This window comes from Marmota flaviventris, chromosome 6 (genome assembly GCF_047511675.1).
Source record: "Marmota flaviventris isolate mMarFla1 chromosome 6, mMarFla1.hap1, whole genome shotgun sequence".
Taxonomy (NCBI): Eukaryota; Metazoa; Chordata; class Mammalia; order Rodentia; family Sciuridae; genus Marmota; species Marmota flaviventris.
Genome location: NC_092503.1, coordinates 98,866,768 through 98,884,379, shown reverse-complemented (window position 1 = coordinate 98,884,379; position 17,612 = coordinate 98,866,768). Strand labels below are relative to the sequence as shown.

The following is a 17,612-nucleotide window of genomic DNA, read 5'->3' as shown; positions in this document are numbered from 1 at the left end:
CTTCCCGGCGTGTTCTGTATTATGTGAATCTCATGTTCTATTTCATGTGATACCTACAAGCTGTGCTGTCCAAATTCCAATTCCATTTTTTTTATAAGTTCAGCTGTGATCTACAGTTCATTCTGTTAAGTCTTTTCCATAATCCCTCCGTTCCATATTATATATACACCTTCAGTGCTTCCTTCCCTCCCTCACATCCTAACACCTTCATTTAATCACCTCTTAATCATTTGCCTGAAAAGTAAACCCTCCAGTCACTTATTGTTTCCTTCCAGATGCTGCTGTTGAACGACTCCCTATGGACTTCACCTAACATTCCATCCATGTTCATTTGGCTGTACAGACTGTGATCCCAGCACTCCAAAGCTTTTAAGCTCTTTCTTTCCAAGAAAACTCATAGCTAACACCATTATTTCCTCACAAAAAAAAAAAAAACACAGCCAACATCTGCAGACTGAAACATCAAAACAAAGAAAAAATTTTGCACAGTTCTGCTAAAGTTGGATGCAATCTTTATCATCCATCTTAGGCAATAAATCAATGTTCTTCTTTTCAATTTCTATTAAAAAATAAATCACAGTGACCTATAGCAATTTTCCCTCAAAGAAATAGTTAACAAACAGGTACATGCAGTGACTTAGTAGTCTTTGTACCTTCCTATTGTAAACTAAATCTCTATTGGGGAAATCAATCTCTGCACAATTTACCAGGTAATTTAAAAAGTTTAATTTTATTCTGTATATAAATAGTTGATTTCATCAGTTATTATTTAATTTATCAAATAAACTGAATCATCCTAAATAAACTGTTTACTCTAAACAAATATTATGTAAATTTTACCAGAAGATGTTGACATTAATAAGAACTCTGAACATAACTAAATTATGTTATATTATAAAACTTCTATCTTATTTGTCCTACAATCTGTTAGTGAAGCCAGTGAAGCTTCCTTTTAAGAAATAAGAAAATAAGGCCCCTACAAACAGCCTCCTAATTCCCAGCTGTTTCCTGTATACATCATAATAGCCTTTAGTCATGGGCTTTTTAGATCAGTGGTTCTCAAATTTGAATCCCCTGTAGAACTTGTTAAAGCAGCTTCCTGGGATCATCTCCAGAGATAATGATTCATTAGGTCAGTCTGGGTCCATGAATTTGCATTTCTAATCAGCTCACAGATGGTGGTGGTGCTGATGATCTGAGGACCACAGTTTGAGAACTAGAGTTCTGGCTTAAACTATTTTTTTTAAAAAAAATTTTGTATGATTATGTTTAAATAACAGTCCATCACCATTAACTGGAAAAGCAATAAAATTCCTCTATCAATATAATGTAGCACTACTTAAACATTTAGATTCCAATTTTTATATCAGTATTATTCTAATTGCACAGTTGCAATAACAATTTCTAATTTCTTCCTACAAAGTTCACAAGTCATTTCAACATTTTTCTTCTTTCCCTCTTTAAATTTCTAGTGATGTTTTATAAATCAATACTAGGAGCATCTACATATATTAGAGGGTACTGAAAGAAAGACACACACACACACATAAATGAACATACACACATATTCACAGAGACACTATTTTTAATGCTGAAGGCTTTGAAGGAATGGGAAATGATAGTTCAGGGAAGGTCTCACAATCATTTGCCTCCTCCACACCCCTGTCTTTAGGAATCTGTTCAATTCATGTGGAAGAAAGAGATTGAAGTATCAATGGTTGTCTTACACAGAATTGGTCAAAAAAATGGTGAAAGTAGTTCCTATCGTCCAAAGTCCTTTAATAGCAAATCAAGTAACTTAAAATTAGTATTTGAAAGCTTATTTGAAATAATGTTTTGAAGTAACAGGACACTCACAAATGGCAGAAAAATAGGTTAAGCCATCAACTACAGAACAGATGGAACAGACACAGCAAGCACAACAGAGATTCCATCCAAACAATGCCTTCTCCTACCCACCCTATTTTCAGTGGTCCCTCTCAGTTCTTACTATATTGATCTCATACACAAATGTCCTCAAATGTTACAGGATCTACAGAATAGTCAACTCAATATTTACCCTGAGTGCTGTAACTCTAAAACTAAAATATGCTTTGATATATCACTATTGACGGAACAGTGACAAATATACACATACATATATTCATAAACATAAATCTACATACAAGAAGGCATTCACACACTCTCAAAGGTCGGATGTAATGGTATCAATTTCAGTGGAGATATATATGTTAATAAATTCATATTTATTTATAAGAAAAAATTTATGAGCCATAAATTTCTCTGGTTTTATAGTCATTAGTTGCTTTAGTTTTTGTACTTTCCTTATGAAAACTAGAGCAATTAAAATTTATAAACACTTGAACAGTGTTCAAATTTTTAGTTGCTGATAACTTACAATTTATAAATTAGTGATCTAAATGGTATTGATATGTGCTAGGGAGGGGGAATATTGAAACCAAAATGTAAAATATAAAACACACACCCTATAGACCAAATGTAATTATGCTCTGCCACAACAGTAATACAAACAACAAAGCTGTATGTTATTTTTTTTCTGATTTTCAGTTCCTATAATTTCCATTGCATATAAAATTATACTTTATTGTTTATGCATAAATTTAATTTTCCAGACTTATTTTTTTTACTTCCTGAGAATTGATAAAATATCATTATTTTACAGCATATGTCAGCCCATTTTATATATTTTAAACTTAATGGAAATGTTCTCAGTGTCCACTTTCTACTGTCCCTACTGATTAAAAGAAAATGTCTCCAACTACACTAGGAATTTGAAGTCAGAAGAAATTTAACATGAAGTCTGAGTAACTAAATAAGCCAGTACCAAGTTTTACATGTGATTATATCAAAACTAGCTAAGTAGGAACTAACAATAAAATTAATAATAAGGATCATATTTTTATTCTCCCTTCCCTTGAGAAGAGGTGGCTTGGCTTCTCCTGCTCTTGCCTTTATACAACATGGAGAGGTGACATCAAGTATTAAAGGCTGTGGCTTCGTGTGAGGACCATGGTGTGGCATCAGAGACAGCTGCTTCTTTGGAGAAGACAAATGTGAAGCTATTGAAATAGGGAATAAGGAACTCCTGGCTGTCCTGACATTCTGCATTTTCAGCAGTTTCTAGAAATACTGAGCAGAAATGGAAGGACAGCAAAGGGTCATGACAGTGCGTTGTTCTTCACTCTTTGATTGGCTTGGAGTTCCTGCACCTCCTCATTTTCCATGTGGAAGTACACTGAAGTTTTTATCTCAGGGAATGGTTGCATGTTTTAGAATAACTGTCTTGTCATTGTATTTTCTTTCTCAGATATTATATTTTTTTATTCTATAATCAATCATGAACAATTTGTTTTATTATCTTACTTTTATATTTTAGTGACAAATGACTGAAAACTATTGTTTTCTATGCTTCACATAATTAATGTCTGATTAATAAAGACCATTCAAAATATCACAATAGTACTTCTGTATCTGTTAGGTGAATAAAACCTTTCTCATTCCATTTACTTCACTATGGTGTGGTTTTGCTGTATACATTATGGTTTTGAATGGCCTCTTAGGGACAAGAATATTCCATGGTTAAAATGAAACCAATAGATTTTCCAAAAGAAGTTTTTTGTTTTTTTTTTTTTTTTTTTTGACTTTTCAACATGCATATGAAGAAGTCTACATGCTCAATATCTGGTATAAATGCAATAATATATTTAATAAAATTTGACTTTTCTTGATGACTTTGAGTCAACTGTACTTTTCCCAAGTTTAAGCTACTTACTGAAGATGTATGTAACAGAAATATCCTATAAAGCTATTTGCCTGTGGGTGGGGAGAGAAGGAGAGTTGGTAGAGTAGCATCTAAAGGGTGAAAGAAGAAAGTCATGAAAGGTTACAAGGAACTGTGGGATCATTTGAATAAATTGGAATAATCTGTGTCTAAAATAGAGGTGACTTATTTGTGCTCCTTCCATCTTAGGTTGCAAATGCTGGTCTCAAAATGAATTAAAAATGGAACATGGGCTACAACATCCTACGCATTTGTAAAGGACTTCAGTATGACTCCTTAAACTAATCACTTCATCTAGAACTTCACTAGTATGTTAAAAGAAAAAAAGTTATTTTAATATGAGTACCATTTTTGTTCTTATAACTGAAGTTCCTACTGGTTGATAGACTGGCATGATGTGGGGAAAAAATACAGACTTTAGAACCAGACATAGATTCAAGTTCAGTACCTCCAACAGGTGAGTGTCTAGGGAATGAACCATCAACTCTGAACTTCCCTTTCCTCATTTTGAAAGTGAGAATGACAGATGGTCTTTGCAGAACTAAAACAGTTCAGAAAAAAGTTTGTTACCTGATAAAGAGTAGTTGATATTATTATTATTATGTAATTTCTAAAATTCTCCCTAATAATATTGTATTAACAGTTAACTGCATTTTGCATCGCATAAATTCTTTGATTTGTTCCATGTGACAAGGCAGTTGCAAATCTGGAGCAAGTATGACAAAATACTCTTACTTCCCCTAAATAATGCATTTTGATTAAGACAAACAATTGACACTCTATTTAATAAACTATTGCTATATCTTTCACATTAAAAAGTCAACATCTGTATACTTTCTTCATATTTAAGAGATCTAGTTCTCTGGGGATGAGTATTTCTGTTAGCTTTATGAACCATCTCCTCTAGTTCAACTTTTCCTTTCAATATTTGCTAAAGCATCCATTCAGCAGAATTATATAAAATTAAATATTAAAATCTTGTCATAAGGGAATGGGAGTTAAGTGATCACAGACATTCACCAGTGAAACCCTGAATAACTACATCTGTTTCTCCAAAGGACTTGGAAATATCTTTTGAACACAACCCTAAAATCTAGGCAAAGAGAGTACCAAATTACTCTCAGTTTTAACGTCTGACCAGGTCCACAACTTTTTGTAAAATGTAAGATTAGAACTGTCCCATATCCTTTAAAAAAAAAATTAGAAAATTCTCAGCCCTTATATCAAAATTCTCAAAAAAGTAGAAATTGTGTCTAACAAAAATAAGATTCATATTTTGACTCTGACATTAACCTATGATCAGCTTCTATTTCACAGCAAAATAAATACAGATTGAGTGAAGAATTTAAAAGTGAACGCCAGACTCTGTACACCCAGTGGGTTACAGATGTAGGAACGTGGTGGCAAAGAGCCACTCTACTTCCTTTAAAATCCAAAAACATTTGGAAGGAAACCCCAAAAGGAAAGACGTCTGACAGACATGTTCTCTTTGGGGTTTCCTGCCTCGGTGTTTGCCAAGCTTCCTAGACCCCATTGCTTGTTAATAAAGTTCACTAAAAAGACTTTCTGAAATGCTGATTTCATAGAGTAAAACTTGCATTAAAGAAGTTTTTATATAGTCGAAGTTTCCTGCCATCTGTATTTCCCTTATTTCACAAATCCAAGGAAGCATGACTTGGAAAGTTACAAGCTGAAGGTGACATTTGACGCGCTCACTATCAGTGGGAGACCGAGTCCAAATATGGAATCCAAAACCAGAGACCATAGCTTAGACACTGCAACAGAGAAGCTGCTTAAACCCAAGGGGATCATTATACCCATTGGCGTTTGTACTCCTGTAAAATGGAGAGTCCTGAAGATGCACATTGTGCACTGTGTGAATTAACCCAATAGAAGCACAGATATGGGAAATGATTTAAAAGCTAGATTTTAATTTCTCTTTCATTTACCAGGGTAGCAAAAAAAAAAAAAAAAAAAGGAAAAAGAGTTTTTAACTCCCTAGAGTACCAGGATTTCAAAATTGATATTCTAGTCCAACATGAAAAATAATAAAGAGCTAAAACTACTGATGCTAATACTCTAAAAACAATCCTTGGATTCTCAGCACCATAATAATAATGGCAATAATACTTTTCATGAAATTAAATCCATATATTTTTGCCAATTAAAAGGCAGTTGAGTTGGCTAAATTCAACTGATGTAGATATCATGGATGTTTGCTATATTTATCATATGCAACTCTTTACTTGAACAAGCATTTAATAAGGGTATAAATATTTACATTCTCTGAATAACAAAAAGGAACATAAAATATAGCTGAGCCCTCAATCCATCCATACAACTTTTATATACTTAATAAAGAGATATTCCAATCTATTTAGCCATATTTGGTAGGGATAACAAGGATGGCTCTACTAATCACTGTATAATAACTAGTGGGGGCAGAGGAAAGGTGAAGTATACAAGAGAAACACAGTTTCAACACTTACAAAAAGTGAACTAGCATCAATCCTCAAATCAAATTGAAAAAAAAATAATGCAGCAACTTTTAAGATTATGGGGCTTTAAACTTTTTTAAGAGATGGTAGATTAGATAGATGAATGTACACAGAGATTGATATCTCTACACCTATACATACTGTGTGTTTGTGTGCCTGCGTGTGTGTGTGTGTGTGTGTGTGTGTGTGTATTTGAAGGAATAACTCTTCATGATTCCACTCTATTAATCCTGTACATAAATCTTCAATCAGGTTATTCTGACCAGAAATACCTTCTACCTATACAAATCTCATTTGACCCTCAAATTCACCTCTCCCACAAAGACTACTCTTCTTTTCACTATCTTCCCATGCACTGGATTAAAACAAGTTTACAGCTTTGTGCTTTTAGGTTAATTGTGCTTTTAGGTTAATTGTATTTTTAGGTTAATTTGTATTTTTTTTTAGAAAGCCTTTCTAATCACTAATCTTATTACTTGGCATTCGTGTAAATTATATAAAAAATAACAGTTAAAAATTATAAACATCCATGAACATGATAATTCTAAACATCACCTTCATGTATAACTCTTTTCATATAAAGCCTGGTTTCAGAATGAATATATTGGGAATAAGATTCCCTCCCCAATATTGTCTCTGTAAGAAAATAGCATATGAATTGACTTATAAACACAGTTAGATCCAAGAAAAGAAATTTTAAACACTTGAGTATTTATTTACATCTGAATTCTGATCACTAAGATGGCAAACTCCTGGTGATTTAAAAACAGTTTCTTGCCAGGTAAATGATTATGTTTAAGCTCTGCATTGTTGAAAAATATGTCAATATTCAGAAATGTCCTAGATGACCTTACTCAAATAGTCCCATGTCACTGTCCATTAAGGATCACAAAAGCTAATCGTGAGCACAGAAGGGTTACCTTGATGTCTAAGACAGCCTGGTACATGAAGAGAGAGAGGGCAAGACCTGTTTTAAAGACATTTGTATAGACCTACATTTTAAGTGTACTGTCAACCAAACAAAGTATTTCCAGAAGTTAAATTCAGCTCACCTGGGCAGTAATTGCATTACCTATTTAGGTTAACAGTAGTCAGGAAACTGGTAGGAAGATAGTATTCTAAACATTGCTTTTCTTATTAAGGCTTCAAGCAGGCTGGACAATCACTTTTGAGTAAGCATTTTTTCTGTTTAAGTGATAGTTCTCTAATATATCATTTTGTTTTATCTCTTTTAAAGACCATGTGTTATATGACAGTGACCCATAAAGTTATGGGTCCATGCAGTCTAGCTCCTTGGTTGATTAGGGGTAATAAAAAGAAACAGAACTAAAAGTTATATGTGCAAGGGGGTAGAAGAGGAGAGAAGAAAGGGTCAGGGAAAGTTACAGCACAGAGTGAATAAGCATAAAGAAAGCCAGAAAACTTGGAGGAGCTCAGAGCTAATGAAAAAACAAGAGCACAGAGTAGGGGGGAGGGAAGGATGTGAAAGCCAGCTGGAATAAGAGAAAGCAAGGAACACAGGAGCCAACAGAAATCCAAGGACAGAAAGTATTGAAGATTGAAGGGAACAGGAAATTTATTGGAAACCAAGTTGTTTTTCCTCTTGTATCCAATGCAATTCTATTCCAGGCTGAACTCTAGTCTCAACCTCAAAGAGGACAGAGGGGAAGTCAAAACTCACAGCAGTCTTTTTTTTTTTTTTTTTTCTTTTTTTCTCATGGGCAGGAGCCAGGAGTTCTGGAAAGACAGATGAGAGGAAACATGATATGACAGCAGACCCGACAGCAGATACAAGGGTAGGTAGAGGGTGGCAGCAGCATCCAGCACAGTGTTTTCCACAAATGGGTGAAGTTAAAAACAAAGACAGTTGGATTCCAACTCAGAGCAGCTGAATCAGAATTTCCAGCATATTTAATAAACACCTCAGGTGATTCCTGTCAACAGAAAAGAAAGCACTGGAGTAGTGGTGAATGCTACAGGCTCTGGAATCAGAGCTGCCTGAGTTCAAATCCTAGCTCTGCTTTTTACTAGCTGCTTGCCATAAGCAAGTTATTTAAACTTTCTGGGCCACATTTACTAAATCTTTAAAAAGTATTATTGTGAGGATTAAATGAGTTATTGCATGTTTAGTAACTGTGCAGTGCCAGGAATATATTGAGAATTAAATAGTAGTAGCTGTACAGTTATAAAAGTCCTTAGAATAGGAAACTCACACAAAATAACAAATCTTAACTGATTAAGAAATAAAAGATGAGGAGGATACAAATGGCTATAGCTTTTATAAAACATCAAGGAGCAAACTTCCTAATGGCACAAAGACTAAGCCATAAGCCCCAGGGTTTCTGGCCTTGGTCTCAGCATGCATAATGTAGACATTTCCCTTCAGGAATCAAAATGTGACTTGCCTTGATCTACAACTTTTTTCAAAAGTGCATATAAATCAATTCTAATAAAAGGTGGCACCAAGATCTCATGTTAGAATCCTCATGTTAGAGAGATGAGGATTTCTCTTAAAATGGAATAAATCCAGGACTTGGCTGATACTGAGACACTCAAAGAATCAGGCACCATGAGACTGCTGAGACTCATTCTCTTGGTAACATACCTTATTTCACCAAAGAATGTGAAATAATCAAAAAAGAACAGAGTCTCTTTAGTTATCTCCCATATATTATTTCCAATAATATAAATATAAGATTGAAAGAGATGAAAAAACAGTACTACCTTACAGTTACTACAAGAAGTTCTGTTGTTGCACAATAGGGGATTGTGGATAACAATAATGAACTGTGCATTTCAAAAACTAGATTAAAGATTTTAAAGTTTTCATAATAAAGAAATGATCACTTTTCAGTTTATGGAAATGTTTAATCTTATTTTAATATTCTACAATGTATCAAAACATTCCGATGTAGCCAATATTTTGAGTTCAGTTCCTATCAGGGAGCAGAGATTCTAGTAAAAACCCTAGGTTTTAACTAGGACATCTGAAAGGCTACAAACTAAAAGCAAGGGTGAATGGGAAAAGTCAAGCCTTAGCCAATGAATTAGACCCAACCTCATACAAGCTAAGCACTTTGTTGATTTAAGATAATTAAACATACATTTACTGCTTGCCAAAAAGAAAAAAAAAATCTTTCTTGAGAAAGTCAGTATCATTTAAAGCCTCAAACCATGTCATAGTTCATACCAGATGTCTAATATACAATCTAAATTTAATAAGCATAACAGGAGGGAAAATGCATGTGACAGATTGACTAAAAACCTAGATATTGAAGTTAGCAATGGAATTTAAAGTGATTCTGATAGATATTTAGAAATCATGATAATATAGAGTTGTGTCAGAGAAGTAAAGTCTAACATTAGAAATCTCAGAGAAATGCTTTAAATACAATATACAATCATTAAAATTAAAAATTCAATATATTAGATTACCAATAACTAGACAAAGCTGAAGAGGGGATTAGTGAAAGGAAATATAAGTGAAAAGAAAATATTCAGACTGACCATGAAGAAAAAAGAAATGCTGCAGAACACAACAATTAATGTAAGAAAGCCAACAACCATTAAGTCATGGATCTAAGAAGTGCTACAAACTCTTACCTAGGCAGATAGAAAAAAACTAAACCTAGACATATCATACTATACACTTAGAAACCAAAACAAGGAATGAAAAGTACACTATTAACAAAAAGTAGGGAAAGTACCTAATTGTATTGTTTGCAGCTTTGCACTGCTGTCATGTATTTTAGTTCTTTATATAGGATATATGTGTATATGAATGTTCATTTACAGTTATGAACATTTTATATATCTGTGTGTGTAGTTATACACATGTGCATGCATTATTTCAAATAATAACTGAAATAAATCACTAGTAGGCTTTTTACTAAAGAAAACATTGAAGAAAATATTTATGATTGAAGGAAAGTAAGAATAGAGATGAAAAATGAAGGAAAAGCAAAGGAAAAGGAAATATGCACACAAATATAAATAGATATTAACTGGATACATGTTTTGTAAATATACTATATAGAGAATGAATATATATGACAATGAAAATAAAAAGCAGAAGGCAGTAAATAGAATTATTGTGGTATATTTTCATTTTAATAAGTTATATTAGTACTACTTTGTATTATATTTTAACAAACCTAGGTTGTGTGTTGATATAGTTAGCAATTAAGAGTATAATACAAATAGCATTTAGCTAAATGCTAATGAAGGAGAAAAACTAAATATTAAAACTTAAGTATTTAAGATATACCAAAAAATAAGAAATAAAAAGGGTGAAGGAAGGAAGAATGTACAAAATAAATAGAAAACAAACAGTGGGATAGTAGTTTGTTTCCTATCTTAAAATTGATCCCCAATAATCATAAGGTACTTAATACATTTACTAACAGCTACAAGGTTGCAATCTAAAAGTATATAATTACATTGCTCTTTCATTAAATTTAAGCAAAATTATAATATATTCAGATTAAATTCCATACTTTGAATTATGATTTTTACTGACAGTAAACATGAAGGATCAAAATCAAATGTGAATAACACTAAAGTCAATCTCACATAATCTAAAATTTTACTTTTAGAAATATAATAGGTTTGAAACACTGTGCTAGAATTTAGGTCTTAGGAATTTGTTGTTGTGGTTGAAGCAAGGTATATTAATATTGAGGAGATTCATTACTGTTTAAGCAGTACTTGAAAATCGAAGAGATATTACTAAACCAAGAACCTGAAATTTAATCAAAATGTTATAACAAACCAGTTAAACCAGCTTCATTATACCCATTTTGACAGAGACAAGTGTAGACAAGTATGAAAAATAAACCAGGTCCTAAGAAATAGCTTTAGGCACAGATTGAGCAAATTTAAACTCTTAAGTCTATCAAGAGAATTTTCTGAAAAACTATTTTCATTAGCAAATATACTTTGACCCAAAGAAGTGAATTAATGGACCCATGGTAGAGTAAGCCTTTCCTTTACTGGTCTCTAAATTGCTAAACTTTATGCAATGTAAGGGTCAGACTACATAAAGAAAGGTAATATTTCTATGCAATGAAAAGTTTAAACAATGACAATATCCATCTACACTTTGAGCAAACTCTACATGTTCTAATTCTTATTGATTTTCACTAATTTAACGATTGTTAATTTTAACAATTTAACAAATATTTATTATGGTACTACAATGTGCCAATCATAGTTTTAGACTCTGAACAAATGTTAAGAATTTCAGAAGTATATGATGCTTATGGCCTAGTAGATTTAACAGTCATTTGTTCCCTCAGTGAGTACTTCTTGGACATCAAATCTGTAACCAGATACTCCATTAGGTACTGAGAATGGAGTGATGAATTGTTTCCTTGCTCTTATTGCACTTAATGTCTGGCCAGGAGATTAAACATCAAATAATGCTAAAACAGATATATAAGCCATATTATACATAATAAACAGGTCACTATGCAATGAAAATATAAAACAGACTACAGACCTTGAGAGTTTGGGAAATATTTCATGAGAAAGTAACATTCAAATTGATAGCTGAAGGTTGAATAGAAACTAATTAGTTGAAAGAATTTTTCTAGGAGAGTGAAAAACAAGCAAATACCATGTTTCCAAAAGAAACATGATTTATGGAGAACTCAAAGAAGGCCACTGTGGCTAAAGTGGCAAGAACAAGAGAGAAGAGTTTAAGATGATGTTGGTGAGTGATGCAATGAAAAGAGAAGCTTCAGAGAGTGCATTTAAAAAAAATGTGTTATCCATTCCAAAAGAAATGATGATTGAAAGGTGGCTGTGAAATAGGGGGATAGTATTATTCTATTTGTAACAATGACCATTTCTCATTTATATAGACAGTGGATTGAGGGATGCATGGAAAATAAAAGACAACTTGAACAATCCAATAATTCATATGCATGATAATAAAAATTGGTGGTAGCAGCAAACTTGGAAAATCAGGTGCATTTGAAGGAATTTCAACATGGAAAATTGCCGGGCTCTGTGATACCCTGGGTGTGAGGAAAATGAAGGAAAATGAGCTTTTGGTTTGTGCCTTGGAATAACTGAATGAATTGTGATGGCCCTCCATGCAGTAGGGCATGTTACAGAAGGCTGAAGGCTGGAAGAAGTAGAACATGAATATAATTTTGGAAATTTCGAGTTTTAATTGCTTTTGAGAGATTCAAGTAGTGATATCAAGTGAGTAGTTGAACATCAGGATTGCAGCTCAAGGGAAAGATGGGAATATAAATATGCAAGACACATACAATCAAATAATAAGTGAAACTCTGAACATGGTTAAGAAGCTCTGGGAAAAATACAGATAATTCATGAGGAACCAGGCAAATAAAGGCAGCTCAGCCTGCCAAGGAAATTGAGGAACCAGAGAGGCAGGGCTTAAGGCAGTAAAGGTTTGTTACAAGAGAAGCCCGGGAAGGAGATAATTCCAAGTGTCAGGTATCAGTGCTGCTGTGAGTTCAAATAAGAAGAGACATTAAAAAAAAAAAAAACCTTACAGTTCAACAGAATTGAAACAAAAAGAAAATTATTCATAAACTGTTGGACAAAAGAAGTAACTTTTAAACTATATTCTTGGGATGCATAGGAGTTTCCCTGACAGAATGGTTGGAGGGTAAAAAGGAAATATTTAGATATTTAGAGAGGGTTTAGCTATTTCTGCATAGAGGAACAAGAAGTCTACATTGGGCTGATGGGAGTCCCAGAATCCCTTTTCTTTCATGGTATTTCTTCATCAGCAATCCTAGTCATTGTCAATGCATTGCTTCTGTGTCAAATAGGGCAAAGTAGACATTTATTTATTTAGCCAAATTAGTTTATCTTTTATCAATTTTACCCTGTTGTGGGCTTTCCCACAAAATGCATAAATCAGAACATAAAGGGAGACACGGAAATATAAGTTTCACCAGCAATAAAAGCCAAGTCATATTGTCTCAAACTTGAGAAATAAATGTGAAGAATTTCTGATTATCGTGCAGACTGAACAGAGAAGTTAAGAACGTTAACAAAGTTATAATAGAAAGCTTAAAACAGAATGTAGGAGCTAGGCACAATAGTGCATGCTTATAATTCAAGCAGCTCAGGAGGCTGAGGCAGGAAGATCACAAGTTGAAAGCCAGCCTCAGCAACTTATCAAGGCCCTAAACCAGTTAACGAGATTCTATCTCAAAACAAAAATTTAAAAGAGCTGGGGGTGTGGTTCAGTGGTAAAGTACCCCTGGATTCAATCCCTGGTACAAAAAAATAATAATAGAATATAAGATGAATATAGGAAAATTCAACAAAATTAAACAAACCAGTAAACCTGTGAGATCAAGGATTGCCCTCCCCTCTACCACTGACACCAACAGGTTTTGAGTTAGAAGGCCCTGGCCCTCTTTTAAGGAATGAGGAACAAAGAGTCTTTTTATGAATCCACAATTGCAAAATTCCTACTTATAAAGATTATAATTGCACATATTGCTCTACTAAACTGAGAAAACATCATAGAAAAATTAATATTAGAATAGTTGATTTAATGCCACGTAGCAAAATGATGCTTATCCACTAAAATATTACAATAATACCAGTTATTATTTAGTTCACAAGATGAATTGGGATTACTGTTGTATTCAGCACCTGTAAATAAAAAAAAAAAAATGATAATAATACCTAAGCCCTCATTAGGGTCCTTCCATTTTAACATGTTTTAATATTTATCCACAATTATTACTATTATTTAACATTTTGTGAAGTTATAAATTTTAAGCTTTTTAAGTTATAAATTTTAAGTTTTTATAAATTTTAAGCTTTTTACTTTTTTTAAAAAGTAAATTTATTTATATACTTTTTCTTCATCTAATTCTTTTGTTGAGAGTGTATTGAATTATTATTATGTAGATACTATGTAGATAAAGACTATTATCTTTACATGGGCTTTCAGGAATAATGTGGGAATAAATTTTAGTTGCAATAGCCATTATTTACACTGTTATTCAAGATTGCTCGAGCTTGTTGATGCATAGGTACATCAGGGACAATTAATGATCCGATGGATAATTTTTTCCTACTATGTCTTCCTAACCTCTGTGTTGGCTTTATTTCTTTTTCTGCCTTATGTTGTGACACATTTGTCATCTTTGTTACACAATATTAAGGAGGGAAATTAGAATAAGATTAATGTCCTTGAAAAAAAAATGCCTGTGTATTTAAATTACATTAGATAATGCATTCCGTCCAAGAAAAACACAGAAATAATCATTTCCTTTAGATGACCTATCAATTGTCACGGATAGAGATTTTGCTGGGTTTCACCTGTAGCAACGAGTATCCTGGTTCACAGTAGAGATGATGGGAAACCTTTTAAGGGGCACAGCCCAACAGGCAGGACTGCCGCAAAAAGGGGCACAGAGATGACATAAAAGGAGAAGAGGGCACTAAGAGGTCGGTAAGAGAGAGGCCATCTGGCAGTGTGCATGAGGGTGGGAACACCCTAGGCCGCGAGGTGGTACCTGCGCCGAGTCGAGCGCCCCTGCCACTGAATCCCCGATCCAGAGATGCTCCCGCAGAAGCTGCTGATAGCTGAGGCAATGCTTCACCGCGGAGGGCACATTCCCCATGGCGGGGCCTGGGGCTGCAGTCAGCGATGGGAGGGAGCCTGCAGGATGATGCGGGGCGGGCACCGCGCTGGGAAACTGCGCTAGTCTTAGTAAGCGCGCCTCCTGTGCGCGGGCGGCGAGCACCAGCCCAGAGCCTCCGGTGCGCACTGCGGCGGCGCGGACTGGGGTGGAGTGCAGGCACTAGCCAGCGACTGTGCAGGGGACAGGGGTATTTAGGTACCTGCGTCGGACACAGGGAACCCGGAGAGAACAGAAACAAAGAACTGAGCTGGATGATGTTCAGGGAAGGCACATTTTTTCCTAAGGGCTGTACACTCAGGGCTGGCGGTACCTACTAGCACAATACCCACCTATCGCACTTCTCACCTAATTCAGATCTTACATAGAAAGAAACAGGCTTAAATGAAAGGAAGGAGGGATGCGTTTTTCTATCAGTGAGTTTGTTCTTTCCTAGACGTGGTGTAGCTCAGTGTAGATTTTTTTTCATCATTAGCTCATTTGAGTTTATTTTTTATGACCAAGAAAAAAAAAAAAAAAACTGTACTTCAAAATCTTGAGGCAGTTTACAAGGTTAAAACACGTATACACCAACAGTCTAATGAAGAAGAAAAGACAGAAGGTCCTAAATTAGGGAAGAGTCAATAAATGATCAGTATGTTGGTGCTGCTAGTTAAATGCTGAAATGGAATTATGTTTTTTAAGACACATGGCTCAAGACTCAAAGTTATTGAAGCCCGGATCCATTCAAAAGGAAAATTCCTTAAAAAGGTTCTTGGGACTTTAAAATAATAGAAATCCTTAGAAAGTGGGAAATTTGGAAGATGGTTCTGGAGCTGACCACTGCCTGCACTCACCCCAGCCCCCTTCACTAGCACAAGCACACTTGAACTGTTGCACTATAAAACTTCAGTGTATGCTCAGCAGCCTGCAACTGAAAAGATGCAGTCAAGAATAGTCCCATGCAGGGTATCTAGAGTTTCTTGGAAACCCAGCTAGGTGTCCATGACCAGGGTTTCCTCTTGTCCCTACTGTTTTCAGCAGCAAATATAAACTGGAAGCAGACTGCTGCACACACCATTGCCACAACCCGCTAAAAGTATCAAAAGATCACCTTGTAAAATATAGTGTAAATAAATTTAGAAGAAATTACTATTAGGAATTTTTTTAAAAAACATTACTACCACTTGTATGATGGTAAGACTTCCACTGGTGAAAGAGGGCTCAGAGGATTTTTCAGTGAAACAGCACCAAAAGGGGCAGAAGATAAGATCTTAGACCCTCACAACTTTGACCAGGGATGGATTAGATTGGAGCGTCCTCTGAGATGCTACAGTGAAGTCATGCAGTTATTGGATACCTCTAAAACACCAAAACCTTGGTTGCTGTTTACTTGAACATTGTTATTTTATAGGCATATATCCATAAAACCAAATCTTTACTAGATAGTGTTTCCAGCAGAGCTCAGCTGTTAATTAATTTTCTAATATACTTGAAATGAAGCATATAGGTTGCATTAATGTCCAATAACATTTTCTTCACTGTATTGTAATTCTGTAATGGAGTATCATATTTGAAAGAATTTATAAGAATTCAATTTGAACAACAAGAAATTTTAATTTTCAAAATGGAATTAATTATTCAAAATTTCAAAAAGTTTTTCAATTAACAATGTCAAATACGTTTCATACAAAGGCTGAACTTCTGGAGAACATGACCTCTAAGATAAACCAAATATTGTATGATTTTCTACTGTTGAGGAAAAAAAAACACATAGAAATAAATTTTACTGCTTAGTAGTATTCTAAATTGAAAAGTTCTTAAGAAATTTTTATATTTCTATTAGTTGACCATAGTAATATAGTTTTTTAACAGAAGAACCTTATAAGTATGCAAATATTTGTGAGTTTTCTTCGTATGATAAAATACCATAATCTCAAAAAATTTAAATTTCAATGAATAAAAGGGAGTGACAATGTATGTGCTTTTACTTGTCAATCTTGATATTCAATCATGAATGCTTACAATTATTAAATTTTAACAGTTTATGCTTTTATAATTAATATCAGTGTACAACTTTATGTTTTTATCATAAAGGGGTTACAGGAGGAAAAATGTAAAGAGTGGGAGAGATATCAAATGGATTTGTTTTAATAATGAGAAACTGTAATATGTACCCATCCCTTGCAAGTCTAAAAAGCTCAATGTAAAATAAAGATAAAGCAAACCTTTTGGAAATAAGTATCTGCTTAACACTTCTTAATTTAAACTTCTTAGGAGTTTCCTACAACAAATAAGAAGTTACATGTCTTAAAATGTTTTTTTAATTTTTTTCATGATGAGACTTAGTTACCTTTCCAACATCAGCTCCTTCCTGTTTCCTAAAATTACCTGCACCCAAATCAAATTATGCATGATTCTCCAAGTTTCAGAGCTCTCTAATGATGTCCTATCATTATAATTCTTTTCCTTATTATAGAAATTTTTGGAAATATGGGAGATATATGAAGATATCAATGAAGCCATCCATCATTCTCATTCTAGAAACATTTTACTATACTTAAATCTGAGAGAAAAATTGTATTTTCCCATATGTGTTTTTATTCTGACCTTCTCATTTGATTTTAATTTCTTTGAAACAGTGATGCTGATGACTACACAATACCAATAGACATGCATTCAGTATCA

At 33.9% G+C, this 17,612-nt stretch overlaps 1 protein-coding gene across 4 annotated transcripts in view; it reads right to left on the bottom strand.

The window, feature by feature from the left end:
• Hmgcll1 (3-hydroxy-3-methylglutaryl-CoA lyase like 1) overlaps positions 1 to 14,927 on the bottom strand; it is a 138,306-nt gene extending 123,379 nt beyond the window's left edge. For all 4 annotated transcript variants that reach the window (XM_027938272.2, XM_027938273.2, XM_027938274.2 and 1 more), the window contains exon 1: positions 14,820 to 14,927. In XM_027938272.2, the coding sequence (XP_027794073.1) occupies positions 14,820 to 14,927 (108 nt within the window). The remainder of the gene's footprint in view (positions 1 to 14,819) is intronic.
• Between the last annotated feature and the right edge of the window lie 2,685 nt (positions 14,928 to 17,612).